General features: G+C 46.9%; 1 protein-coding gene and 1 pseudogene across 2 annotated transcripts; one reads left to right on the top strand and one right to left on the bottom strand.

Moving 5' to 3' along the window:
• The first annotated feature begins 10291 nt into the window (after window positions 1–10291).
• On the top strand, window positions 10292–16123 carry ANGPTL4 (angiopoietin like 4). Of its 2 annotated transcripts, XM_036449943.2 has the most exons (7): window positions 10293–10801; window positions 10974–11084; window positions 11191–11308; window positions 13596–13709; window positions 14003–14098; window positions 14186–14467; window positions 15490–16123. In XM_036449943.2, exons 1-7 carry the CDS (start codon window positions 10469–10471, stop codon window positions 15669–15671), a joined length of 1236 nt encoding a protein of 411 aa, XP_036305836.1. In that variant the 5' UTR covers window positions 10293–10468; the 3' UTR covers window positions 15672–16123. The 2 variants fall into 2 exon arrangements, with proteins under 2 accessions (XP_045441888.1, XP_036305836.1); XM_045585932.1 differs by lacking the exon at window positions 14003–14098 and having other exon boundaries at window positions 10292–10801.
• A 2049-nt stretch (window positions 16124–18172) lies between these two features.
• On the bottom strand, window positions 18173–21171 carry LOC118726135 (annotated as a pseudogene).
• Window positions 21172–27784: the final 6613 nt, after the last annotated feature.

Raw genomic sequence — 27784 nt, 5'->3', positions numbered from 1 at the left:
GGCATATACCTCAGTTGCAGGCTTGTGTGTGGGAAACAATTGATGTGTTTCTCTCAAGTCACAGCGATGTTTCTCTGTCTTTCCTCCGCCCTTCCACTCTTTCTAAAAGTCAATGGGAAAATATCCTCAGGTGAGGATTAACAACAACAAAAAAAGATAAGTTTTATATGATGTGCACTTTCCACAATGAACAAAAATAATAGATTGTAAATACAGACAATTACCAAGTCAATCCTGTTTCATCTCTTCCTGTGTTCCCACTTCCTTGTCAATTAGATTGTTTTGAAGCATTTGCTTGAAAGCAGATGTTCTATCATCTACAAATATTTTTAAAATATATTTTTATTTATTTTAGAGAGAAAGAGAGAGAAAGATAGAAATATCAATGATGAGGATCATTGATCAGCTGCCTCCTGCACACCCCTTACAGGGGATGGAACCCAAAACATGGGCATATGCCCTAACCGGGAATGGAACCACAACCTCTTGGTTTATAGGTCGTTGCTCAACCGCTGAGCCACACCGGGTGGCATCTATAAATATTTTCAATATGTATGCATTATAGCAGATAAGGATTATTTATTTTTAAAATACCCATAAAGGCATTATTATACTTTAAAACTTAAAATCATCAAATGTCCAGTAAGTAATCAAACTTTTAATTGTTTCGTAAATGTTATAATTTGTTTTGTTTTATTACTTTAGTAAATCAGGATCCCAAAATGTCCATACATTGCATTTGATTGAAATGCTTTTCAAATATCCTTTGATCTAAAAACTTTCTCACCATTTTCCCCTCCAATTTATTTGTCAAAGAAAACAGATTTGTCCTGTTGCGTCTTCCACAGCTGGGATTTCCTTGCACCAAGTAGTGTCATTGGTGATGTTCTCCTATTCTTTGTATTTGCTAAACATTGGGACATAACTCTAGGCCAGGGTTGAAAAGAAAAACATACTGTGAGCTGCCAATGCGAGTCACATGTGTACGTTTTAAATTTTCTAGTAGGCACTTTAAAAAGGGAAACAAGTGAAATTTTTAAAAATCATTTAATTGTAAACCAACACGTCCAACATTTAATTATTTCAACATGCAATCAATAGTTTATAGAATTAGTCAAGTAGTTTGCTCTCTTTTTTTCCAAGTCTTCCAAACCTGGTGTATAGCTTACATTTAGAGAGCTTCTCAATATGGACTGGCCGCATGTCAAGTGTCTGACAGTCACACGTGACTCATAGCTACGGTTTTGTACATGTTTAAGAGATTGAACCTCCTAGACATTTTATCTGATTTGGGTTTTGTTTTGTTTTTTCAGCAAGGCGAAGCTGCCACTCTTTTGCAATAGAAGCATCAACAAATATGTGCCCAAGGAAGCTAAGCCTGAGATGACTCACCTATTTGTGTCTCTCGACAGCCTTTTTTCTCATAAACACATTTAGCAACAAAATTGGAATGCCACTGGATACATAGTTGAATTTCTGTAAGTCTAACTCAACACACCCTATATACTTTCCCAGGTCACTAGAAACCTCCTTAAAATAATTTGCAATTTGAAAGTGCGTTACACTCATTGGCTGTTCAACTATAAGAGTTGAACCACTTGGGTTGTTTCTAGAGCGTCACTAGCACAAGTCATTGGTTAGGGAGATGGCATAGCTGATTTGTTAAGATATTGTGATTTTTTAAATATTTTATTGATGTTTTACAGAGAGGAAGGGAGAGGGACAGAGAGTTAGAAACATCAATGAGAGAGAATCATCGATCAGCTGCCTCTTGCACACCCCCTACTGGGGATGTGCCCGCAACCAAGGTTTTTCGGACCATAAGACGCACTTTTTTTCCCCCAGAAGTGGGGGGGGGGAAAGTCCCTGCGTCTTATGGTCCAAATATAGCCTACACATATACTTTAAAAAAAAAAGTTTTTTTACTTGCCCGGCTCTGTGTGGTCTCTGTGTGCTTGCCCGGCTCTAAAATGGTTCTAAATGCTGCTGTTTACTTTACAGGGTTGATTACATGTGTTTATGACTGTGATGTTGGGTTTTAATGCACATAAAATATTTTAGGACACTATTTGTTTCAGAATCTTTTTTTCTTCATTTCCCTTCTCTAAAAACTGGTGCGTCTTATGGTCTGGAGCGTCTTATGGTCTGAAAAATACGGTACATGCCCTTGACTGGAATCGAACCTGGGATCTTCTGCAGACCAACGCTCTATCCACTGAGCCAAACCGGTTTCCGCAAGATGTTGTGATTTGAATCAAATAATGAAGCATGAACATGAAGCCATATATGTCCCTGGCCAGTGTTTCCCAATGGCTAGAGCACTGACCCTCACACGAAAGGGTTGCAGGTTCTATCCCGGGTCAAGGGCACCTGGGTTTGGGGATTGATCCATGGTAGAGGGCATGCAGGAGGCAGCTGATGAATGATTCTCTCGTTGATGTTTCTCTCATCATAGATGTTTCTATCTCTCTTTCTCCTTCCTCTCTGAACCAATGAAAATATATTTTTCAAAATTTGCACATGAATGTCCATAGCTTTATTTGTAATAACCCAAAACTGGAAACAACCCAAATGTCCTTCAACAGGTGGATAAAGAAACTGTGGTTTATCCCTATCATCATAAAAATAAATGTGCTGTTGTCCTGACCGGTTTGGCTCAGTCGATAGAGTGTCAGCCTGCAGACTGAAGGGTCCCGGGTTTGATTCCAGTCAAGGGCATGTACCTTGGTTGCGGGCACATTTTTAATAGACGGTGTGCAGGAGGCAGCTGATTGATGTTTCTCTCTCATTGATATTTCTATTCCTCTCCTTTCCTCTCTGTAAAAAAGTCAATAAGATATATTAAAAATAAATAAATAAATAAATAAATAAATAAATAAATAAATAAATAAATAAATATGCTATAGATAATCCAACAGGGATAATCTCAAAGTAATTGTGCTGAGTGAAAGAAGCTAGAAAAAAAAAAGTATATTCTATGTGGTTCCATTTACATTAAGTTCTGGAAAACACAACCTCGTCTGTAGTGATGGAAAACAAGTGATGACTGATTACATGAGGGAGGCAGAGAGGACAGTGGAAGGGGTTCCCGAGAGGCACAAAGAAGCTCTCGGGTGGGGCACATTGTCTTGTTTGTGGCTACAGTGTCACAGGCATATACATATGTCAAAGGTTATTACATCATGAACTTGAGATATGTGCAGATTATGGTATGTCAGTTAGACTTCCACTTGCTGCTGAAATGTTTCCCCCACCGTTTTTATGTTAGTCAGCTGGGGCCGCTATCACAAAACACCACAGGCTGGGGCCTTAAACAACAGCCATGTATTTCTCACTGTCCCGAGGCTGGAAAGTCCAAGGTCAAGGTGCAGGCAGTTTCTGGTGAGCGCTTTCTTCCTGGCTTGCAGACAGCAAACTTCTCTCTGTGCCCTCACGTGGCAGAGAGGGGAAGAGAGCATCTCTCTTTTTATAAGGGCACCAGTGCCTTCAAGGGGCCCATCCTCCCACAGGCCCCACCTCCAAACACCATCACAGTGGAGGGTGAGGGCTTCCACATAGGAATTTTAGGGGGACACAAACATTTGTCCATAACAATTTTTTTCTTTTCTTTTTGTTAGATTTTTTCCCCCCCCCCAAATTTGCTGGGTGTTTTTTTGTGTGTTTTTTTGGTCTCTTATTTTCTTATTTTTATTAATTTCAGAGAGGAAGGGAACAGAGACAGAGATATAGAAACATCAATGATACAGAGAATCATTGATCGGCCACTTTCTGCATGCCCCCCACTGGGGATTGAGCCATCAATCCAGGCATGTGCCCTTGACCGGAATCAAACCTGGGACCCTTCAGTTCGCAGGCCGATGCTCTATTCACTGAGCCAAAGTAGGTAGGACTAAGTTTTTGTGTGGTTTTTTTTTTGGTGGATGCAAAGTTTAATGAGAGAAGCCAGTCCTGGGCGCAAGGGAGCACATCCCCCAGAATATCCCAGGATGAGAGAGAGGAGAGAGAGAGAGGGAATCAAACCAGCAGCCTTAAAGTGAATGGGAGTCACACCGGCCAGGGCTACATTTTTTTTCTTTGTTTATTTTTTTTTATTTTATTATTTTTTTTATTTTTATTTTTTTAATATATTTTATTGATTTTGTACAGAGAGGAAGGGAGAGAGATAGAGAGTTAGAAACATCGATGAGAGAGAGTCATCGATCAGTTGCCTCTTGCACACCCCCTACTGGGGATATGCCCGCAACCAAGGTACATGCCCTTGACCGGAATCGAACCCGGGTCCCTTCAGTCCCCAAGCCGACGCTCTATCCATTGAGCTAAACCGGTCCCTGCTTTTTTCTTTGTTTAAAACATATTTTTATTGATTCCAGAGAGGGAGAGAGGGAGAGAGAGCAGCATCATTGAAGAGAATCATTGATGGGCAGCCTTCTGCATACCCTCTCCTGTGGATTGAACCCATAACCTAGGAATCTAACAGTGATCTCTCGGTTTATAGGTCAATGCTCAACCACTGAGCCATGCCTGCCGGGCCATAAAATTTTCTAAAATGAAAATGTTTAAACATAAAAAACCCTCGAAAGTGATCATGAGTAAACCTTTATAAACATTCTTTTTTTAAATATTTTTTATTTTCTTTATTGATTAAGGTATTACATATGTGTCCTTATCCCTCTATTGCCCCCCACCCCATTTATGCCCTCACCCACCTGGCGTCTGTGTCCACTGGTTTTGCTTATACGCATGCATACAAGTCCTTTGGTTGATCTCTTTCCCTTACCCCCTTCCTCCCCTACGTTCCCTCTGAGGTTTGAAGGTCTGATAGAGGCTTCTCTGTCTCTGGATCTGTTTTTGTTCATCAGTTTATCTTGTTCATTATATTCCACAAATGAGATCATGTGATATTTATCTTTCTCCAACTGGCTTATTTCACTCAGCATGATGCTCTCCATGTCTATTGATGCCATTGCAAATGGTAGGAGTTCCTTCCTTTTTATAGCAGTGTATAATAATATTCCATTGTGCAGGTGTATCACAGTTTTTTAATCCACTCACCTGCTGATGGGCATTTAGGCTGTTTCCAAATCTTAGCTATTGCAAATTGTGCTGCTATGAACATAGGGGTGCATATATCCTTCCTGATGGGTGTTTCTAGTTTTTTGGGTTATATTCCTAGAAATGGGAGCACTGAGTCAAATGGGAGTTCCATTTTTAGTTTTTTAAGGAAACTCCATACTGTTCTCCACAGTGGCTGCACCAGTCTGCATTCCCACCAGCAGTGCATGAGGATTCCTTTTTCTCCGAATCCTCACCAGAATTTGTGGTTTGTTCATTTGTTTATGAGAGCCATTCTGACAGGTGTGAGAGGGTACCGCATTGTCATTTTGATTTGCATCTCTCAGATGATTAGTGACTTTGAGCATGTTTTCATGTCTCTTGGCTTTCTGAATGTCCTCTTTCAAAAAGTATCTAGCCGAAACCGGTTTGGCTCAGTGGATAGAGCGTCAGCCTGTGGACTGAAAGGTCCCAGGTTTGATTCCGGTCAAGGGCATGTACCTTGATTGCGGGCACATCCCCAGTGGAAGGTGTGCAAGAGGCAGCTGATCGATGATTCTCTCTCATCGATGTTTCTAACTCTCTATCCCTCTCTCTTCCTCTCTGTAAAAACTCAATAAAATACATTTAAAACATTTTTTAAAAAAAGTATCTATTTAGGTTCATTTTTTTTAATTGGGTTGTTTATCTTCCTTTTGTTAAGTTGTATGAGTTCCCTGTAAATGTTGGAGATTAAACCCTTAGCAGAATAAAAATATTTTTAATTGAGTTCAGAGAAGAAGGAAGAGGGAGAGATAAAAGCATCAGTGATGAGAGAGAATTATTGATTGGCTGTCTCATACATGCCCCACATTGAAGATCGAGCCCTCAGCCCAGGCATGTGCCTTGACCAGGAATCGAACCGTGACCTCCTGGTTCATAGGTCAATGCTCAACCACTGAGCCATGCCAGCCAGGATGGATAAACATCCTTGAACAAAGTTTGTGTGGACACGTGACTAGGGGAGGGTGACTTCTACAGCTATGCTATTTAAACATTTTGGGTTTGAGGTAATGGAAATACATTATCCATTCAAAACAAAAGATTCAGTGGAGAGAGAAATAGGTTCAAATTTTGGCCCTTGAAAGCTGTGCAACTTTGGCGAAGTGTCTGAACATCTCAGATTCCCTAGTTCAAAAGGGAAAGGTATGTTCTCCTATCCAAGGCGAATTTGAGGAGGTGAGATGGAGCATGTGATGCTGGATGCTATAAAGGTGAGGGCTGTAAAGTGCACTTAGACTTACTTTTCTCTCAGTGAGTTTGCCCTGGGAGCAAAGGCTCACATACGCTCCCAGGCTGGGGAGACTTTGCGGTGCAGATAGGGAGGGCATCTCTGTAGCAGCCACTTTGTTCCCTTCTGAATCCTCAACCCAGAAGCTGAGTCATCTCTGCCCAAGCCTCTGAGGCTCCTGCCCTGGGGCTGACCCCGTGACCTGAATGTGACCAAAGGCTGGCAGAGAAGGTCATGATCAGCTGATGGTGTGGTGGGGCCAGTCCGTAGACAGGCACAGAGGCCTCTCTTGGGGTGTCCACATACTTAGCCCCAATGTCACTGGGCTCATCTAGGAAGAATCAGGCACGCCCCAGGCTATAGTGCATTTTCAGGCTCCTCCCCAGTCTGGGTCACCCATTCCTTACTTTCTTTGTCTGGATGATCTTGGTCCCCTCGGCCTCTGGCCTCTGCCCCAGGAAGCCTTGCCTGACGGGATTGGCCCCTTCTCTGAGCTCTTTCAGCTCCTGTGCTTCTCCCAGGATAGCACTGATCACCCAGTATTCAAGTTAAATGGTTAAAAGAATCATATTAGGTTAAAAGTTACAAACTTTTGCCGAAACCGGTTTACCTTAGTGGATAGAGTGTCAGCCTGTGGACTGAAGGGTCCCTGGTTCGATTCCGGTCAAGGGCATGTACCTTGGTTGCGGGCACATCCCCAGTAGGGGGTATGCAGGAGGTGGCTGATCAATGACTCTCTCTCATTGATGTTTCTAACTCTCTATCTCTCTCCCTTCCTCTCTGTAAAAAAAAATCAATAAAATATATTTATATATAAAAAAATAAAAGTTACAAACTTCCAGTTATAAAATAAACTAGAGGCTGGGGTGGGGTTCCTAAGCCTGGCTGGTGATGAGGGCGATCAGGACAGTCTCACCCAGTCCCTGTTGGGGCCTCTAGTGTACATATGTCTCTCTGTGTTGTAATAATTATATATTTCTATACATACATGTATTGTTTCTGTGTGTGTTATATATTCACCAATGTATAAATGTATATATTATACATGTCTCTCTCAATAAGTGTTTTATATATCATTATATTTTGTTGTGTATGTTACAGATGCATACTAGTATATGCCGATACATGTTTCATTTTCAAGATAGAGAGATTGAGAGAATAATAAAGCGACTAGAACAGTTAACAATTAGTGAATTTCCACGAAGAGTATACAAGTGGTCTTTATACTCTTGTTGCAAAATTTCTGTAAGTTGAAATTATTGCAAAATTTAAAATTACTCACACAAAAGGAAAGAAGTCACAGGGTTACGTTTTCTGTCTTCCTCCCCAGGGCAAACTTTTCCACAAAGAAAGTGTAAGGACTTTCCAAGCCCCTACAAAATGTTTGAGGCTTGAAAACAATGCATATCTTCTCACAAATTGGGAAATAACAAATAGTCTGCATTATTAAAGTTAATAAATGTTTAATTAAATGTCTACAAAATGTCACTTGAGCCCTGGCCTGTGTTGTTCAGTTGTACCAAAGTGTGGAGGGTTCCATTCCTGGCTAGGGGCTCTTATTTGGGTTGTAGGTTCGCTCCCCACCCTGAGGGAGGAACCAGTTGATGTAGCTTTCTCCCATCGTTGCTTTTCTCTCCTTCTCTTTCTCTCTCTCTCTCTCTCTCTCTCTCTCTCTCTCTCTCTCTCTCTCTCTCTCTCTCCCTATCTCCCTATCTCCCTCCCTTCCACTCTCTGAAGAAGCAATGGAAAAAATATCCTCAGGTGAGGATTGAAAAAAAAAAATCACTTGACATCAATCTCACTGAACTCTATGTAGATAGGGCCCTGGACTCCCCAGTTTTTGAGGACAGGACTGTGTCTACCTGCCAATGGCTGTACCCCTAGTGTATGGTACACAGCAGATGTATAGGTAACATTTTCAGAATGAACTAAGTGAGTGTGCTGAGCTGACCCCCAGGGCTGGGATCTCCAAGAGGAAAATGGCAGGAGGATATCCTGATCTGCATTGAGTGCCTGGTGAAATAGAGACATTCACTCCAGTGTTTGCCGGGTGTGTGTCAAGAGTGCAAATGAAGGTCTATGTCTAACTATTTGGAGTTCTACATTACGCTAGCTGTGATAAGCTGCTCACTACTGGCCTTCATGCTTCATGCCAACTGGTATCCACATTCTTCTGTAGCTTTGGCCATTGGGATGTTAGCTAATGTGAGGCAAGCAGAGGTTGAATACATCTTGTTTTTTGGGTCTCATCCTATTGGAACTACCGTCACCATGGGAGAAACTCAGGCTAGTCACCAGACACTAAGTGTCCACCTTGGAATATCTACTCCAAGTCGAATTCCAGGTAACTGTAGTTGCATGAGTAACCCATGGATAGAGCGTCTGCCTGAAGACTCAAAGGTCCCGGGTTCGATTCCGACCAAGGGCATGTACCTTGGTTAAAGGGACATCCCCAGTAGAGAGTGTGCAGGAGGCAGCTGATCGACGTTTTTCTCTCATTGATGTTTCTAACTCTCTATCCCTCTCCCTTCCTCTCTGTAAAAAAAATCAATAAAATATATTTAACAAATAGATCATGAAAAGGCCATCAGGTTGGGAAAGTAACTGATCATTTATCTCAGCGCAGGGAGCCAGGGGTGAAAGAACACACTTGTGGGCAATGTCACCCACTCAGATGGAGAAAGAACACACCCTGGGATAGCAGTATCACCCACTCAGACGGAGCATGGGCTTCGGCGTGGACAGGCTGGCTGCCAGGCAGATGGTGTCCGTCCAGGTCTATTCCTGGTGGGGATTTTCCTCCCTGCCCTTCCCAGCCCTTCCCATCTGCCAGGCACGGCCGCAGAGATCAGCCATCCTGACATCTGGGCAGGCCCCTGTGAGTGCAGACCTGCACATCAGGCCCCAGGCATGCAGTTTCGGATTACAGAGCTGACCTGGCTCTGGGCCCTGCTGAGTCAACGCTGTTCTTGCCAGAGCTTGGAACTAACCTGCCCCGGGTTCTTCCTGGCAGATGGACTTTCTGTGCCAGCTCTTTCCTGACGGGTAGAGGGGAGTTGGTAGGGGATGGAGGGCAGTGGGGGACGTTAGTGAAAGTTTGCTGAATAAATGTTTGCCCGTGGAATGGCAGCCGCTCTCAGACTTGCTCATTCCCCAGTCTCAGAGTATCAGGGTCTCTCCACCACCAATCTGGGAGCTCCATTTAGGAGAGTAGATGACTGCCCAATGAATGAATGAATGAATGGGTTGGCCTTCCTTCCAAGTATACCCTCTTTCTGTTCCGAGGTTTCTGCTTTGATGCAGGCAAGACTCAGACACTGCAGACCCTGAGGGTAGAGAGTGTGGGAAGGGAGACCCTGAGCTGGAGACTTAACGGGACAGACACTGGCCCTGCCAACAGGGCACGAGGTCGAGGGGAAGGGTGATGATGAGGGACGTTAAAGAACCCACAGACACCTCTGCTATGACGAATCCTGGAGCGGGAAGGAGCGTGGGAGCTTGCAGACGTCTGGGTGATAGTGTGTGCGTGGGGGGTGGGGGGACAGCCTGGTCTTGGGAAGCTCTCCCGGAAATATCCCGGGCTCCCCTCCGGGTCCTGCGGGACTCAGCGCACAGGGCCTTTCACACGCCTCCTCCAGCGTTTGACTTGAGGAGGGCATGAGGAATGCCAGCCGCCCGGTCTTCGGGTACAGTGGCCGGCGGGGGGGCAAGGGGGTGACTCGGAATTTCGGTGCAGGAAAGAGGATTACGGTAAGGGGGACAGTCACGTCTCCCACGGTCAGTCTGCAGAGAAGCCTCGTCAGAGCCAGGCGGGGAGGAGCCTGAGTTTTGCAATCTTAGGGCGCCCTGCCCCCCGCATACTAACCACACGGTTGGGAATGCACAGAACCCCACCCCGATGGCTCACCCCGCCCCCGGCACGTGCGCTCCGCCTGGGAGCCGCCCCGCCCCCTCTCGCACCCGCCCTATAAAAAGGGCGTCGCGGGAACACGCCGAGCGAAGGGCGGGAGGCTCGGACCCGATCCTTGATCATCGGGGCTTCTGCAGCCACGCAAGCCTCCGCCGGGGTCGGCGTGTTTGGAACCCGCGTCCGTCCGCGGAAAGCCCTGTCTGCGCCCCGCGAGCCGCGCCCAGCAGCCGGGGAGGATGCGCTGTGCGCCCGAGGTCGGGGCCGCCCTGGTGCTGTGCACCGCCGCCGGGCTGCTGAGCGCGCAGGGCCGCCCCGCGCCCGCCGAGCCGCCGCCCCGCTACGCGTCCTGGGACGAGGTGAACGTGCTGGCCCACGGGCTCCTGCAGCTCGGCCACGGGCTGCGCGAGCACGCGGAGCGCACCCGCGGGCAGCTGAGCGCGCTGGAGCGGCGTCTGAGCGCGTGCGGCGCCGCCTGCGGGGACCCGGGCACCGCCGCCCCGGCCCCGCACGGCCCCGCAGGTCCCGGCTCCCCGGGCGAGGCCGTCCCGGAGACCCTCCGCAGCCTGCAGGTACGTGCTCCCCAGGGGCTGCCCGCATGGTCTGGGAGGGTGTGGACGGAAGCGGTGCGCTTCCAGGACTCCTGCTCGGGAGCCCAAGGATGGAGCGCTGGGAGGACAGAGGAGCGGGTGAATGGAGAGGCAGAAGGCCAGGCCCTCACCAGGCTTTTCACTCTCTCTCCAGACCCAGCTCAAGGCTCAGAACAGCAAGATCGAGCTGCTCTTCCAAAAGGTGGCCAAGCAGCAGCGCCACCTGGAGAAGCAGCACCTGAGGATCCAGAACCTGCAGAGCCAGGTAGGTACCTGATGCTTGTACCGCGAGGGTGGGGACGTCCAAGCTGACCCCGTGAGTCTGGGTGTGAGGCAGGCATAGCTGACATTGTCTCCCCGTCCTCGACCAGGTGGGCCTCCTGGCCCCCACGCACCTGGGCCGCGCGGTGGCCAAGCCTGCCCGGAGGAAGAGGCTGCCCAAGATGCCCCAGCCTGCTGGCTCCGCTCACAACGCAACCCACCCACACAGTGAGTGTCCAGCCCTCTGCCGTCCTCTGGCAGCTCCCGCCTCCACACACAGACACGGACACCTGCCGTTCCTGCACCCCTCCTGGTCATGTCCGCCTTCCTGGAGGAGAGAGGTCTTGGCCCTGGGTCCCTCTGGGCCCTGGTGAAGGGCTAATGGGGCACCTTCTCCAGCTCTGCCCCTGACTGCCCCACCCTTCTTCCCATGGGCCAGGGGGTTTTCCCCAAAGCCTTGCTGGCTATTAATAGAGCAAGGATTGGGAAAGAGGGTCCAAGTCCAAAAGAAACTTGAGCTGCAGGAGTGTGGGGAAGGGGGTGGTGCAGTGCAGGGACACCTCCAGGTAGGCTGGAACTTTCTAGGAGGGCGCCGTGGTGGACAAGGGGGTGCCAGCTGGGGAGTCTGGAGTCCTTGTTGGCCGTACAGCAAACCCCTGCCTGTGAGAAGGGTTCTAAGATTGGGAATGTGGATCTAGGAGGTAGAGCAAGGGCAGGGGGCCTATCTCCCCGGCCAGACACATCCACTCTTGCATCTCTGACAAACCCAGGGCTGCGGGTCTGAGCACCTGGTCCCTGCCCCCATTCTTGGCCCCAAAGTACCCCCTTTTCCCATTCCCCGGCTTCCACAGAGAGGTGGCCATTGCCACCATCTGCAGTTCTGTTTGAATGTATGCCTGAAATTGCCCAAATTCCCCACCACATGTCTGTGTGTGTCAACACAGGCTCTCAGCTTCCTGTCTCTGCCCCACCTTAAGTTCATGGCCCCAGAGCCAGCCAACTTCCCTCTAGTCCTCCTACCCCATCACCCGGCCTGGCATCTGTGCTGCCTATTGCCAACTGGGTGAAAGTTCAGATTCTCCCCCTTCACACCCCCAGACTGATTGCTGGCTTCCAGCCCTCTCTGAGGGCTTCCCCCCTCCCGCCCCTGCCACACACACACACACACACACACACACACACACACACACGGCTCCCCGCCCCCACTCCTATCAGAAAGGCTCCAGTACACCCTCCCCAACTTCTGTCCTGGGATGAGGGGCTTCTGGGATGGACCAGTAGGTATAGGTCCAGGCTGAGGGATGTGGAGGGGATTGGAGGGGGGAACTCATAGGTTTGGGAACTCCCAGGCTCCAGCTCAGTCCTGCCAAGTAGGGGAAAGTTCAGAGCTGGAGAGAGAAACAGCCGGTGCTAATGGAAGCCACATTGGTGGTTTGGCCAGGTGCCTGTCCTGATTGGAAGAAAGGAAAGTAGGGGAAAGGGGAGCTGCCCCAGGGGCCAGAAAGTGTCTGCAGTCACCCTGGGCTGGCCCCACCCTGGCAACAATAGGACACATTCACCCCTTGTCCTGGGCCTTCACTCCCCCTTTCCCTCCAGCGACCTTTCCCCTACTTTCTTTGCTGGGCTGGGGGCGGGACTTCCCACCAACAGAGGCCATCCCTCCTTCCTCACTTCCTTCCTCCCTCCCCTTCTCACTCTGCCTTCCTGCCTCCCTCCCTTTCTTCCTCTCTCTCTCTCACTCCTCAGTCATTCAACTCCCACTCTGGGACCCTTGGCTGGGTCCCTGTCCCAGCAAGTCCCACCCAGACCTGATCCGAATCCCCACTAGACAAAGCAAAGCCTGTCCAGCTCAGCTCAGCTTTTGCCTCCCTGCCCAGCCCCCCATTCAGCTCCTGCAAATATTCGTTATCAATCATTCAGTCATTGTGTCTTTATTAAACACCTGCTGTGGACTAGGAGCAGCCTGGCACTGGTGCCAGCCTGGGCCAAGAACGTTCCCTATCCCTGGCTTCATGGAGGCCTCATTCAGGGGATGGAGTCGGGGAGAGGACACCAGATGACCCCAGTATTTTGAGTGGGAAGTCCTTGATGCTCCTTTCTGGGAGTCTGGTCTGGTCTGGTCTGGGGGGTCAGAGATTTCTTCCAGAACCTGGAACCCTTACATAAAAAGGCATGAGGGAAGAGCATGCTAGGCAGAGGGACCAGCATGTACAAAGGACCTGTGGCAGGAAGGTGTGTGGGACTGGAAGGCTGTGTGGCCAGAAGGTGGGCTTGCAGTGTGGGAAGAGGGAGGGGGGGCGGCAGAGGCAGTCCTGGAGCATCTTGTGGTCAGTGTTAAGGAAGGTCAGAGGGAGCCATGGAAGATTTTAGAAAGTGAAGGGGAGGGTGTCCTGAATTAGGGATTGTCCTCTAATATCCCTGTTGCCCACTGCCCAGATTCTACACACACCTGTTTCCTGGGACCCACAGGACTGCTCTCTGATTCAGTCTCCCTGTCCCTCTCCTTGCCCTCTAGGGCTGCCCAGGGACTGCCAAGAGCTGTTTGAAGAGGGAGAACGGCAAAGCGGACTATTCCAGATCCAGCCTCAGGGGTCCCTGCCTTTCCTGGTTAACTGCAAGATGACCTCAGGTAGGATGAGTTAGCCCATTAGGGAACTGTTGTCATTCTGTCAAATGCAGCCCACCTCCCACTCCCTCTTCCCCTGCTGAGTCCTGGGGACAAAGACCTGGGCTGAGCCTCCCTCCTGCTGCCAGTCCACAGTATTCCTTCCTTTGACCACCTTCCTCCAGTCCCGCTGGGATGAACGAGGGAAGCATTGCTGTCCCTGGGTTTGGAGGGGGCTTGGGGGTTTGGAGCCAGATGGAGTTGGAGTCCCCTGTGAGAAGGGTGAGTAGTGAGTGACCTTGTACCTGTCTGGGCAGATGGAGGCTGGACCGTAATTCAGAGGCGCCAGGATGGCTCCGTGGACTTCAATCAGCCCTGGGAAGTCTATAAGACTGGCTTTGGAGACCCCCAAGGTGGGTGTTCCCAGAAGCCAGAGGCACAGGGAGTGGAGGGGCGGTGGTGGCGGGTCCCTGTCTCACTGATGACCGCTCTCACTGCAGGAGAGTTCTGGCTGGGCCTAGAGAAGATGCACCTGATCCTGGGGGACCACGGCAGCCACCTGGCTGTGCAGCTGCAGGACTGGGAAGGCAATGCCAAGTCACTGCAGTTCCCCATCCGCCTGGGTGGTGAGGACACAGCCTACAGCCTGCAGCTAACAGCACCCATGGCCAGCGAGCTGGGTGCCACCACTACGACACCCAGCAGCCTCTCCCTTCCCTTCTCCACTTGGGACCAGGACCACGACCTCCAGGGGGACAAGAACTGTGCGAAGAGCCTCTCTGGTGAGTCAGCTCTGTCCCTCCTGGTCCTGCCTGCCGGGCCTCCCCTCCCTGCCTTTCTGCTTCCCTGCCCTGCCTTCAGCACAATTCTATCTGCTATCCTCTTTTCCTTACTTGCTGTGTGACTTAACCTCTCCCATCTACAGTTGCCCCACTTTTAAAATTATTAGGAACATTCAATGAGATGACATTGTGGCAAAGCCACCAAGATAAACTCATTTCATAAAAATGAAATCTAAGGCAGAGTCCAGGCCTTGTGAAGTGAAACATATCAAACTCCCTTTCGGTGAGTCACAAAATGTGTGGCTCAGTTGGTTGGAGTGGCATCCCATGCACTGAAAGGTTGTGGGTTTGATTCCCAGTCAGGGCACCTACCCAGGTTGTAGGATCAATCCCTGGTTGGGTTGAATAAGGGAGGCAACCCATCCATGTTCCTTTCTCTGAAATCAATAAAAACATATTCTCAGGTGAAGATTTAAAAATGATAAAAGCCTGGCAAGTGTTGCTCAGTGGTTGAGCATTGACCCATGGACCAAGTCAGGGCACATGCCCAAGGTGTGGGCTTAATCTTGGGGGTCTCAAGTGTCAGTCAATCGATGTTTCTCTCCCTCTTCTTTCTTCTCTCTCTAAAAAAAAAAAAATAATAATCAATTAAAAAACATTTAAAAGGGTGACTTTAAAAAAAATACACCATAAAGTGATGGAATACTAGTAATATTTTGTTCTTCCAATATATTGATAATAGGAATTGATGAGACAGATGCCAAGCGTAGAAAGTCTTTAATGAATGTCAGGGGCAGGGAAGTAACTTGCCACGGTCACAGATGTGAAGGCTACGGTTATTGGGTTGGGGTCCCGGAGTCCCTGAGGCTCCTCTCTCACAACCTGAGGTTCTTCAGGACCCATTTGACAACCGCTGCCAACGCCCTCCCATCTAGAGTGTGCCAGTCCAGTGCCTAGCCTCACGGCTATCCCCGCCCCGGTGGGTAGGCCCCGCCTAACCGTGTCCCCTTTTGTTCCAACAGGAGGCTGGTGGTTTGGTAATTGCAGCCACTCGAACCTCAATGGCCAGTATTTCCACTCCATTCCTCAGCAGCGGCAGCAGCGTAAGAAGGGCATCTTCTGGAAGACGTGGCGGGGCCGCTACTACCCGCTGCAGGCCACCACCATGCTGATCCAGCCCAGAGCGGATGAAGCAGCCTCTTAGCCTCCTCGCTGGGGCCTGGTCCCAGGCTCCTAGAGGACAGTGACTATGACTCTGGCCCAGCACGTGGCCGCACTCTGCCTGGGCAGGGGCTCTGGGCAGGGGCCATTGGAGCGACGTGGACAGAGAAGCAGCCTGTGAGTGAAGAGGCCCCCTTTCTCAGTAGGGTGGCTATAGGTGACATACCCTCTGAGGACAGAACACAGGGCGCAGACCACAGACTTGTGGGACCAACAGACATTGAGGCCTGCTCCTTGCCTACCCAGGGAATGGGAGGTGCAAAGGGACCACTCAGGGGCAACCAGGAGCCTCAATGGTAGATTCAGTCATGTTGACTGGCCAGAGGACGAGGGCACCCTCACGGTGCTGTTTTATGTGGGTGCTGTGGGACAGGCCCATGCCATTGGTGTCTGGGCGGAGCCCACAGAATTCTTGAAATAAATGCAGCTTCAGAAATTTCATTCTTCTTTGACCTTAAGTTTGTTAAAAGTGGACAGTTTCAAAATCCAAGTAAACATGCTCTCAAGGTGGAGGTGAACACTCGCTGGCTTGTTAAGGACAAAACTCCCTATCACCTCGGATAACTGATTTAATTTCCCTCATTTATTATTTTATGATGTGTATGTTATTTTTATTTTCAAAATTAGAAAGCAAAGCCACCAGTCATTCCTTCTGGAAGCAGGTAATTAGAGAAAATTAGAACACCCTTCTGATCATATTTATAAATGTGAATCACCATTAACTTCTCAGTGTCCCGCCAACTGATAAAAACATTTTTTTAAAAGTAAAAAGAAACAGGTGAAATATATTTTACAAATATATTTTTTTGAATCCAATATATCAAAAGTATTTCTATTTCAATATGTGATCAACATAAAAGTTATTAATGAAATACTTGACATTGCTTTTTTATACTAAACTAGAGGCCCAATGCATGAAATTCGTGCAAGAGGCTCGGCCCTCACAGCCCTGGCTTCATCCAGAAGATCATCTGGAAGGTCGTTTGGCTGTCCGGTCTAATTAGCATATTCTTTTATTCTTATAGATATTTGGGATCTGGTATGTATTTTACATTTATGGCACATCTGAATTTGGACCAACCATATTTTAAGGACTCAATGGCCACCATATTTGGACAGCACAGCTCTAATGTGTACATTAATTCAGTATTTGGGGTAAATTCATATTTTTTTGGTCATGTCTGTATGTTTTCCTTTAAGTTGGCTTTAAAAGATGCATATATAAATTCAACTAGTATTGACCAAGCACCTGCTACATGGTAAAACCCTGTACTAAGTGCCTGGAATACTGTAGTGAAAGAAGAGTCCCTGCTAGTACCAAGCCCATCCCATTACAGACCTATAACTGATGGTCCAAACTGAGATGCTTTTTGAAAGTGAAAGGGGGTATGCTGTTAATAATTAAGCCAAATGACAAACAAAGTAGCTCACTCCCAGGCATATCAGGATATACTGACTCCATTTTTATTTATTTTTAAACAATTGTTTAGCTGGCTGGCATGGCTCAGTAGTTGAGGTCAACCTATGAACCAGGAGGTCACAGTTTGATTCCAGTCTAGGGCACATGCCCAGGTTGCAGGCTCAATCCCCAATGCTGGGGGGAGGGGAAGGAGGGGAGAGGAGGAGGAGGGGGACTTGTAGGAGGTAGCTGGTCAATGATTCTTTTTCATCAATGATGTTTCTATCTCCCTTTTCATTTCTTTCTGAAATCAATAAAAAATATTTTAAAAAAATAAATGTTTATTTTTATTTAATGTTAAATTATTATTTTTTAAATATATTTTATTGTTTTGGGGTTTTTTTCAGAGAAGAAGGGAGAGAGATAGACAGTTAGAAATATTGATCAGCTTCCTCCTGCAAACCCCCTACTGGGGATGTGCCCACAACCGAGGTACATGCCCTTGACCAGAATCGAACCTGGGACCTTTCAGTCCGCAGGCCAATGCTCTATCCACTGAGCCAAACCGGTTTCCGCTAAATTACTGATTGATTCATTTTTAGAAAGAATGGAAGAGAGAAATGTTGACTTGTTATCCCACTTATTTATGCACTTAACTAGAGGCCCGGTGCATGAACTTCATGTACGGGGGTTGTCTCTCGGCCTGGCCTACACCCTCTCCAATCCGGGACCCCTCAGGGGATGACCAATTGCTGGTTTAGGTCTGAACCAGCCAGCAGTCAGACATCTCATCTCAGCAATCAGAGACCACTGGCTCCTAACTGCTCACTTGCCTGCCTGCCTGATCACCCCAAACCATTCTGCCTGCCTGCCTGATTGCCCCTAACTGCCTCTGCTTAGGCCCCCACCACCATGGCTTTATCTGGAAGGACTGGATGACCAGAAGATGTTCAGTCAACACGGTCTAATTAGCATATTACCCTTTTATTAGTATAGGTTGATTGATTTTTAAAATAAATTTTTATTTTTATTTTATTTTTTGTTTTTGTGGTGACTATTTATTGGTTAAACTTTTATTTTCCTCTTCACATTTTCGGTGACTATTTCCCACTGGTATCTCCAACCAGCTCCCTCAGGCAAGATAAATGGTGCAAAGCCTTTGGAAGTGACTTAGTAATACCCTGTTTCCCGAAAATAAGACAGTGTCTTATATTAATTTTTTCTCCCAAAGTTGCGGTAGGTCTTATTTTCAGGGGATGTCTTATCTTTCCATGCGCTAAGTTTTATTTTCGGAGGATGTCTTATTTTCGGGGAAACACGGTAGGAACCATACCTTCCTTCAATTGTAATTTAGAGAAATCATCTTCTGAAACTTGTTTAATCTCTCCTTTTGGTTCCATAGTTTTATTCTGATTAAAACTTTCTTGTACAGCTTGAAGATTAAATAACATTTATTTCAGGGCTTCAACAGGACCATGATGTTTTCCTCCAGACAGAGTACAGCTCTGATCATCATCACTTAAAAAGTCTTCAAGGAACCTTTTAGCATTCTTTGTCCTTGAAGCTGTTGAGGACTGTCATCAGAGTTAACAGAAACAGGAGACTTAAAAGTAACAGGAACATTTTCCCACGACCTTTCTGCTTCCAGTTTGTCTAATGAATAAAGACTATCATCCTGTTTCATAGACTTCAGTAATTTAGTACAAGGCTCTAGATTTCTCTTGGCCTTCAGGATAAGTTATTCAACTTTGTCACCTATTTTAAGAGACATTGAATGGCTTTTTGGATTGTCCTGGAAGAAGTGGATTCTCCCACTGACCTTGGCTATGCTCAGAATCACATATTCATTTAACAAATCCTTAATCACCACTCAAGAAATCTGAAATATTTGAAGGTTCAAAAGAATATTCAAAACAATCTAATTTATTCATAGGTCGAGAAGTTCTTTGTGCCTGGTAACTATGTCTTGGGGAACACCGCTCATCTTTAAATAGTTTATAAATACTTTGACTATTTGTGTCAGATAGCAAGTCTTGATTGTGGAGCCAGACAGAATATTTGAAATCAGGTATACTAATTATCTCTGAGACATTAAGGTCAGATTTATGGCCAGTGAGTCATCATGGGTAATTCTTTTCAAGATCTTACTTTGAACTGTCCTTGAAAGAGAATTTCTTTTAAAAAGGTGATTCATGGGGTACCATCTCACACCTGTCAGAATGGCCAACATCAACAAATCAACAAACGACAAGTGTTGGCGAGATTGCGGAGAAAAAGGAACCCTCGTGCACTGCTGGTGGGAATGCAGACTGGTGCAACCACTGTGGAGAACAGTGTGGAGTTTCCTCAAAAAACTGAAAATGGAACTCCCATTTGACCCAGTAATCCCACTCCTAGGAATATATCCCAACTAGAAACACCAATCAGAAAGGATATATGCACCCCTATGTTCATAGCAGCACAATCTACAATAGCTAGAATCTGGAAACAGCCTAGGTGCCCGTCAGCAGATGATTGAATCCAAAAACTATGGTACATCTACACAATGGAATACTATGCTGCCATAAAAAAGAAGGAATTCTCATCATTTGCAGCAACCTGGACGGAATTGGAGAACATCATGCTGAGTGAAATAAGCCAATCAATGAAAGAGAAACACCACATGACCTCACTCATTTGTGGATATTAAAGAACATTATAAACTGATGAACCAAAAGTCAGATATAAAGACAGTAAAGCAACAAGCAGACTTTCAAATTAAAGTGTGGAGGGTAGGGAGATCTGGGGGAGATAATAGATCAACCGAAGGACTTGTATATACGCATATAAGTACAACCAATGGACACAAAACTCTGGGGAGGGAGGGTATGTATGGGAGGGGGGGCAATGTTAAAATATGTACCCAGATAATAATTTAATAAAAAAATAAAATAAAATAAAATAAAAAGGTGGTTCAGAAATGCATTTTATTCACAAGTTTTGAGTTTTTTAGCTTACGACACTGCTTTCCATTTATATTTGTATATACAACAGGAGTAACTAAGTAATCCTTGCTCCTGGCAATGCAGGCTTCTTGAAAATTTTGATTCTTTTTAAGTATCCGATAAACTCAGACTTCTGATGCATTTCTTGGTTTTCTTGGTAATTTGATGACCTGGTCCAACACAAGTGAAAGGAAATGATCCATCTGCTGAAAGTTTTAACAGATCATCAGTTGTTAGGCTAATGGAATCTATGTCATTAATAGTACATCTTCTAGAAGATAAGGACAAGGAGCTTTCTTTGTGATCAAATTTTTCAAAAGCATGGTTTGGTTTATAAATATAGTTGGGGAATTCTGGCATATTAGCAGGACACTTATCAATGTTAATCTTTCCAGTGCTTACACCAGGATACATCTGGCTGCGATCAAAATCATCAATATAGGCCTGTAGAGCCTGAGATGCAGAACTGTACAGTTTATACTTATACTGAACAGAGACATCAGGGTTAGAGGAATTACTACCACTGAGGCTGCAGCTCACTAACAGAGAAGATACTGAAGATTCCCGAGAACAAACTCTGTGTTTTGTATTTGGTTTTGCCATGCCTTCCTCAAAATGGGTTATTTCTCTTCATTTCTCTTAGAAACCACAATGGCCAGGCAGCTAGTCCCATCAGCCAAGACATGGAACAACCTAAGAGTCCTTCAGTGGGTGACTGGTACATATACAATGAGATACCGCTCAGCTGTAAGAAAGGATGCAACAGCGCCATTTGCAACATAGATGGATGGCGAGAGTATCCTGCTAAGCGAAGGAAGTCAGACAGAAAGGGTCAAGAACCGTAGGATGTCATCACTCACATGTGGGTGTCAATGAACAACTCTTAGAAATCACGGCTCCGGGACGACTTTGATGGAACCCGCATTTGTGCGTAGTACTTCACAACTGCCCGCTGGAAACCCAGGCCTGTAGCCCGACGGGAGCCGCAACAAAGCATCCCTGTCGGCCTCCTCCGCCCTCAGGCTCCGCTCGCTTGCAGCATCCTCCATCGTCACAGCGGAGCGCGACGCCCACACAGGCTTTCAAACTGACCCAACATGTTAAAATAAAATTTTAAAAGATTTTTAGAGGAAGGGAAAGAGAGAGAGAAACATCAATGTGAGAATGCAACATTGATCGGCTGCCTCCTGCATGCCCCCACCTGGAGATTGAGCCTGCAACCCAGGCCTGTGCTCTGACTGGAACTCAACCAGCCACATTCCAGTGCACTGCATCATGCCCAGCCAACTGAGCCACACCGGCCAGGGTTATTGAGTGATTCTTGTATGTGCCCTCACCAGGGAACCCACAACCTTGGTGTACCAGGATGACCAACTGAACTACCTGGCTAGGGCCTGACTCCTTTTTTAAAAATGTAAACACAAAACAAATAAATAACAAAGATAAGAAAAAATGTAAACACATATCTCTACTACATATGGAAAGCCAATATCACCTGCCAAAATAGATTAGTAAAACTAAAGTCAATGAAAATAAAACAAAGCCAAAGCTTTAAAATTCCAGCTAGAGCCCTAGCTGGTTTGGCTCAGTGGATAGAGCATTGGCCTACAGACTGAAGGGTCCTGGGTTCAATTCTGGTCAAGGGCACATCCAGTGGAGAGTGGGGCAGGAGGCAGCCAATCAATGATTCTCTCTCATCATTGATGTTTCTCTCTCTCTCTCTTCCTTCCTCTCTGAAATCAATAAAAAATATATATTAAGCTGAAACCGGTTTGGCTCAATGAATAGAGCGTCGGCTTGGGGACTGAAAGGTCCCGGGTTCAATTCCGGTTAAGGGCATGTACCTTGGTTGCGGGCATATCCCCAGTAGGGGATGTGCAAGAGGCAGCTGATCGATGACTCTCTCTCATTGATGTTTCTAACTCTCTATCCCTCTCCCTTCCTCTCTGTAAAAAAAAAAAAAAAATATATATATATATATATATATATATATATATATATATATATATATAAATAAGATGATGATGGATGGATAGAGAGATATGTGATAAAACAAAATGCTGCACTAACAGTGGGATCCAGGTGATTGGGATATGAGTACAGAGATATTTTCTATTACAATTCTTTTTATTTTTCTAAGCGTTTAACATTTTCACAATCAAATGTAAGGAAGAAAATCCTAGCCAGATCCTGTTGCCTTCTGCAGACTCTCAGTCTAAGTCCCAACTGTGTTGGTGGAGGGGTGGTCCCCCATCTCTTAAAATGAGAAAGATAAGGGTTAGAAAATTGTTCAAGAGATATTAGCCAGAGAGAGTAAGCCTCTCTCCTTGTTAGGTGATAAAGGGTTGAAAAAGGAAAAAAGAAAAAAGATAGGACTTTCTCAGTGTGTGGTTCAATGTTATTTAATGCACCACCTGAAATTATCACCCAGATCATATTGTAACATGGAGTTTGGCGAGCAGACTCTCCTTGTGGGTTCTTGTCTTATGACGTTTGAAGAATAAAATTCGTGGACTGAAAGGACTTGTTAGTAGAAGTGTGGAAATTTATTGGAAGCAAACACAAACTCCCACGTAGGGAAGGGCTCCCGAAGGGGTAAACAACTAAGCCCCTTTTGTCTAAGTTTTTTTAAAGGCTGGAAGTTCTTTGTCTATCTACACTGCCTTCTAATTGGACCCCTTTCCATTTTACGATTCAGTGCTTTCCTAATTGGTCACTCTTGCAGTGCATGTGTTCCAAAGTCCAAAGCCCACCTGGTGCCCTGGTCTTCCTCTTCCCCTTATCTTGTAACACTAATAATAGCTCTGAGTACGAATCCGTGCATCAGTAGGTCTCTGTGGGGCCTGGCCACTCCGTGCCTGATGCCTAGAGGCTCTCTGCAGCCCAGAGGCCAATCTGCGGCTGGGCGTGGAACACTTGCCTCCTTGCCAGGGCTATGATGCAAGCATCCCCCATCCCCCCACACTGCTCCGTGCCCGCTGCCCAGAGGCCGCCCCCTGAGGGACTGGGGGACTCTGGCGGGGCTGAGAGGACTAGGCGCCACCATCTTGTGGCTATGGGCACCACCATCTTTGCAATGGAGTGATGGTTAATTTGCATATTACCCTTTTATTAGATAGGATTCCTTTATCCTCTGTGAATGTATGTCTTCCTCTCCCAGGGACACCCCCCCCCCCCCTTTATTACCTAACTGCCTGTTCTGTTTCTAAACTCCTTTCAATATGGCCTGGAATAATGTGATCTCTTGTCTCCGGGACACATGTTAGAGGAAAACAACTTTTGCCTATGCCCTGAGTCCCAGCTGCCTCTTCCTAGAACATTCTGGGGGCACAGTAACTTCCCTGGGGCCCTGGTTGAGTATGGGTCATGAAGTTCTCAGCACTGTGGGCCAGGCTCTCTCCAGGCTCCTTGTTTGGGGGTGTCCTCTACCAGGCAGATGGGGGAATCTCCCTTGAGACTCCACGTGGCTGGAACTGGTAGGAAATCCCAACTGTGTTGGTGGAGGGGTGGTCCCCCCAGCTCTTCCCTCTTAATTTTCAAGCTCTTCCAAGAGGGCTCATCTTCCCAACCTGTCCCTTCTCCTTCTCTCACCACCTCCCCCAACACAACATGTTCTGCCCCTTCACCTCCAGGAACAATACAAAAAATAATCACCATAGTTGAGAACCAAATAAGAATCAGGATGTGAATCCAGACCTGTCTAACTCCAGAGCCTGAGCGCTGAAGCATATCCATCTCCTAAGTGGCTGTGGCCTCAGTTCCTGCATCTGGAAAATGGAGATGGTTCTGGTACCCCACCCTTCCAACCCACACCACCTGCCTGTTCTCCTCATGGTGGGAGGATTTCATGTAGCATTACGTGAAAAACACACAGAACAGTGAATATCTGGCGCACAGCACCCAATATAAACATTACCCACCCTTACTAATACTATTATTACTGCTGTAGGTGGCAACAGCATCAGGTGTCTGACCTCTGGAGTCAGGAACCTCAGGACGTGGGTTTTGGCTAACAAAGAATTCAGAGCTAAGGCCCAAACTGTAATAGAATATCTTACCTAATAATAGACAACATGTAAATTGACCATACCTCCTCTATACCACCAGCCAATCAGGAGTAATATGCAAATTAACCCAACAGATGCTGGTTCAATTGCAAACACAGGTGCCAAGTAACAGAGGTGGGACGCTTGGACGCAAGTGTTCTGCCCCACCCCCGGTCTCTTGGGCCTCTGGGCAGTGTGGGAAGTCAGGGCTGGAGTGGAAAGAGGTGGCTCCAGGGCCTAAGCAGAAAGGGGCTGGGCCAGAGTGGAAAGGCAGTGCTGGCAGCCCGGGAAAGGAAAGTCCATTTTAGCACCAATCTTTGTGCATCGGGCTTCTAGTCATATATAATAAAAGGCTAATATGCAAATTGACCAAATGGCAGAACGACCAGTTGCTATGTGCGCACTGACCACCAGGGGGAGCGCCACTCAGCCGCAGAGCCTCTCCCACCTTTGCAGCAGTTGGACATCCCCCCGAGAGCTCCTGGACTGTGAGAGGGATAAGGCAGGGCTGAGGGACGCCCCCTCCTGCCCCCGAGAGCATCAATTTCATGCACCAGGTCTCTATTTATAAAATCTCAGAGGTAGGGGGGTCAATGGAGGAAAAAGGGGGACATATATAATACTTTTAACAATAAAGAATAATTTTTTAAAAAGGAAAAAAGGAGAAAACTATAACAGAGGTAATTCCTAGAAGAACTGGGCTTAGGAAAGAAGTTATAGAGGTAGCTAATGGTAATGTGCCTGGGCAGGAGGGGAAGATGGAGGGGGAAGGGAAAGGCACCAGGTACTCCCCAGAGGAGAGCCTCTGGGTCCTTCTACCTGAGGGTCTTAAGGATGGAGATTTTAGGGGAGGCCCCAGGGAAAGATCTCCACAGATCACAGCAGTGTTTCAGGTGTGTCTCCACTGCTTCACTGGCTGGCACCAAGGGAGGGGGTCATTATTCAATGCAGCTGGTCCTGAGGCTGATTTTGTTGCTCATCTGGGCCTGGAGCAGAAATCCAACTGAGGCCTAGATGTTATCTCTAGGGAGGAAAGGTCAGGGGGTCCAAACCACATCCAGAAGTCACCCTGGGGTGAGGTTCCACCCTACAAATGATTGTCCATTGCTAGGAACTTTGGGCTTTCCACCGCGGTGACCTTCTTTCTGTACCTGGCCCATCATCCTTGCTCTGTTCAGGTCTAACTCCCCGCCCATTAAGTCATGCTGGGTGTAGGGCAGAGAAGGGAGCATGAGCAAAACAGGAGAGAAGGCTTCATTTGGTGAACATGGCCTGTGAGTCAGTTTTCAAATTAGGATAAAAACTCTACAAAGACAGTGGGGGTAGGGGTGGGGGTGGGGGTGGGATGGCATTCTAGAAAAAGGTCACTGTGAGAGCAAAAGCCTAGTGGTCTGGGAGGGAAGTTCTCCCCATCTGGCTGCAGCATGGAGCAGGCAGCTGGATGGTGAACTGGGTAAGGTCGGGAGAAGATTTGGCCTGAATGTGCAGGGTTTCAAGCCAGCTGCCCAGGAGCTTGCTGACTAAGGCTTTCTTCCGTCCCTGCTTTTCACCTAATCTCACCTCTGGCTGCTGGAACTCATTCTCCAGCCACCATGTCCTGGCTGTTCAGACTTATCAGGTTCTCTCCTTCACTTGCTGTTGCCTCCACTATCTCCTCCCTCACCCGAGGATGTGGTGCAATGCCACCTGCCTCAGGATACCTTCCCTGACTCCCTAATTAAGGAGCTCCACTACCACATAACTGTGGGGACCCTGTTTAGAGTGCACTGGATGGTCAAGGCCACGCTGAGCCTGGGACTCAATCAAAATGTTCAAGGCTAAGATACCATACACAGGTACATGGACTGTATGCAGGTGCACAGCAAGTACAGCAACCTCACTTCTGTAGCCAAATTGATGGATGTCAGCGTTGGCAACTGGCCTTTTAAAAAATATTTATTTTAGCTGAAACCTGTTTGGCTCAGTGGTAGAGCATCAGTCTGCGGACTGAAAGTCTCAGGTTCGATTCCGGTCAGGGGCATGTACGTTGGTTATGGGCACATCCCTGTTAGGGGGTGTGCAAGAGGCAGCTGGTCGGTGTTTCTCTCTCATCGACGTTTCTAACTCTCTATCTCTCTCCCTTCCTCTCTGTAAAAAATCAATTAAAAAATATATTTTAAAAGAAAGTTATTGTAGAAAAAATAAGAACATATCATCTCAGACTTTAAAATAATAATAAATAAATAAATAAATAAATAAATAAAATATGTTTTTTTATTGATTTTTTTTTACAGAGAGGAAGAAAGACAGATAGAAACATCGAGGAGAGAGAAACATTGATCAGCTGCCTCCTGTACATCTTTTACTGGGGATGTACCCGCAACCAAGGTACATACCCTTGGCCAGAATCAAACTTGGGACCTTGAGTCCACAAGCCAACAGTATCCATTGAACCGGGTAGGGCGGCAACTGGCCTTCTTTGTCTAAGGAGTATAAATACATGTGATTAACCTGCCAGTGTGCTGGGAGAGACGCTCAGAGGTATTGATAGTTACTGTGTGAGGCTAGAGGCCAGCCAGCCTAATGGACAGAGGCGTGTGCTGGAGAAGCTGAGGTGGGCACAGAGGAGTATAGCTACCATGTGAAGCTGGAGAGGGTGGAGAAGCTGCTGAGGCAGAGAGCTCAGGTGCCATTACCATGTGAAGTGGTGAGTCTAGGGGACAGCATGCAGCTGCTCAGATAATAACAGGATACAGAGACTGCTACTGTGTGGGGAACATACATGTTTATCAGCCAGTGAGCGGCTGCCTATGTGGGGTTGCTGTGAAGGACTGCTTTGTCTGATGCCTTATATGACCACAGCTTCGGCAATAAAGACCCATTCTTATAGACCCACAACTTCTCATGGCTTCTCTGTCTAACACCCAGTAGCCAACAAGGTCCAGACCCTGGCAAAGGGGCTCGGCCCCAACAGTTAGTATAATGGGCAGGGTTTGAGAAGGAACCTGCCTGGTACTTGGAGTAGCTGAGGAGAATTCAGAAGGACACATGGACTCAGAGCAGCAGTGCTGTGCAGAGCTCCTGCTGCTCCTGACAATAACCCAGGCTATTTTCCTCATTGCATGTCTCCTGGGGAGGGACCTGGAGATTATAATTCTGAGCAAAGTAAGCCAGTCAGAGAAAGATAAAGGCCACCTTATCTAAATAGAAAATGTGGGTCTGTTACAGAAAAAAAAAAAAAAAAAAAAGTACTGCCAGAAAATAGATGAGGACACAGGGACACCCAAAACAACTCCCCAGATTCGCCGAAGCTGGCTTGGCTCAGTGGTAGAGCATCGGTCTGTGGACTGAAAGGTCCCAGGTTCGATTCCGGTCAAGGGCATGTACCTTGGTTGCGGGCACATCCCTGGTAGGGGGTGAGCAAGAGGCAGCTCGTCGATGTTTCTCTCTCATCGACGTTTCTAGTTCTCTATCTCTCTCCCTTTCTCTCTGTTAAAAATCAATAAAATATATATATATTTTTTTAAAAAAACCTGCCCAGATTCTTAGAAAGAGAGAGAGAGAGAGAGAGAGAGAGAGAGAGAGAGAGAGAGAGAGAGAGAGAGAGAGAAAGAAAGAAAGAAAGAAAGAAAGAAAGAAAGAAAGAAAGAAAGAAAGAAAGAAAAGAAAAGAAAAGAAAAGAAAAGAA

The sequence above is a fragment of the Pipistrellus kuhlii genome, unplaced genomic scaffold (assembly GCF_014108245.1).
Source record: "Pipistrellus kuhlii isolate mPipKuh1 unplaced genomic scaffold, mPipKuh1.p scaffold_m20_p_21, whole genome shotgun sequence".
Taxonomy (NCBI): domain Eukaryota; kingdom Metazoa; phylum Chordata; class Mammalia; order Chiroptera; family Vespertilionidae; genus Pipistrellus; species Pipistrellus kuhlii.
The sequence above is the reverse complement of the archived record's forward strand: the minus strand, read 5'-3'. Positions and strand labels throughout refer to the sequence as shown.

Excerpts from the sequence above, each read along its gene's own strand:
- ANGPTL4 (XM_036449943.2), top strand. The coding sequence starts at position 10,469 with ATGCGCTGTGCGCCCGAGGTCGGGGCCGCCCTGGTGCTGTGCACCGCC. Across the intron at positions 14,099-14,185 it reads TGGCTTTGGAGACCCCCAAG|GAGAGTTCTGGCTGGGCCTA; the intron begins GTGGGTGTTCCC and ends CTCTCACTGCAG. Across the intron at positions 14,468-15,489 it reads CTGTGCGAAGAGCCTCTCTG|GAGGCTGGTGGTTTGGTAAT; the intron begins GTGAGTCAGCTC and ends TTGTTCCAACAG.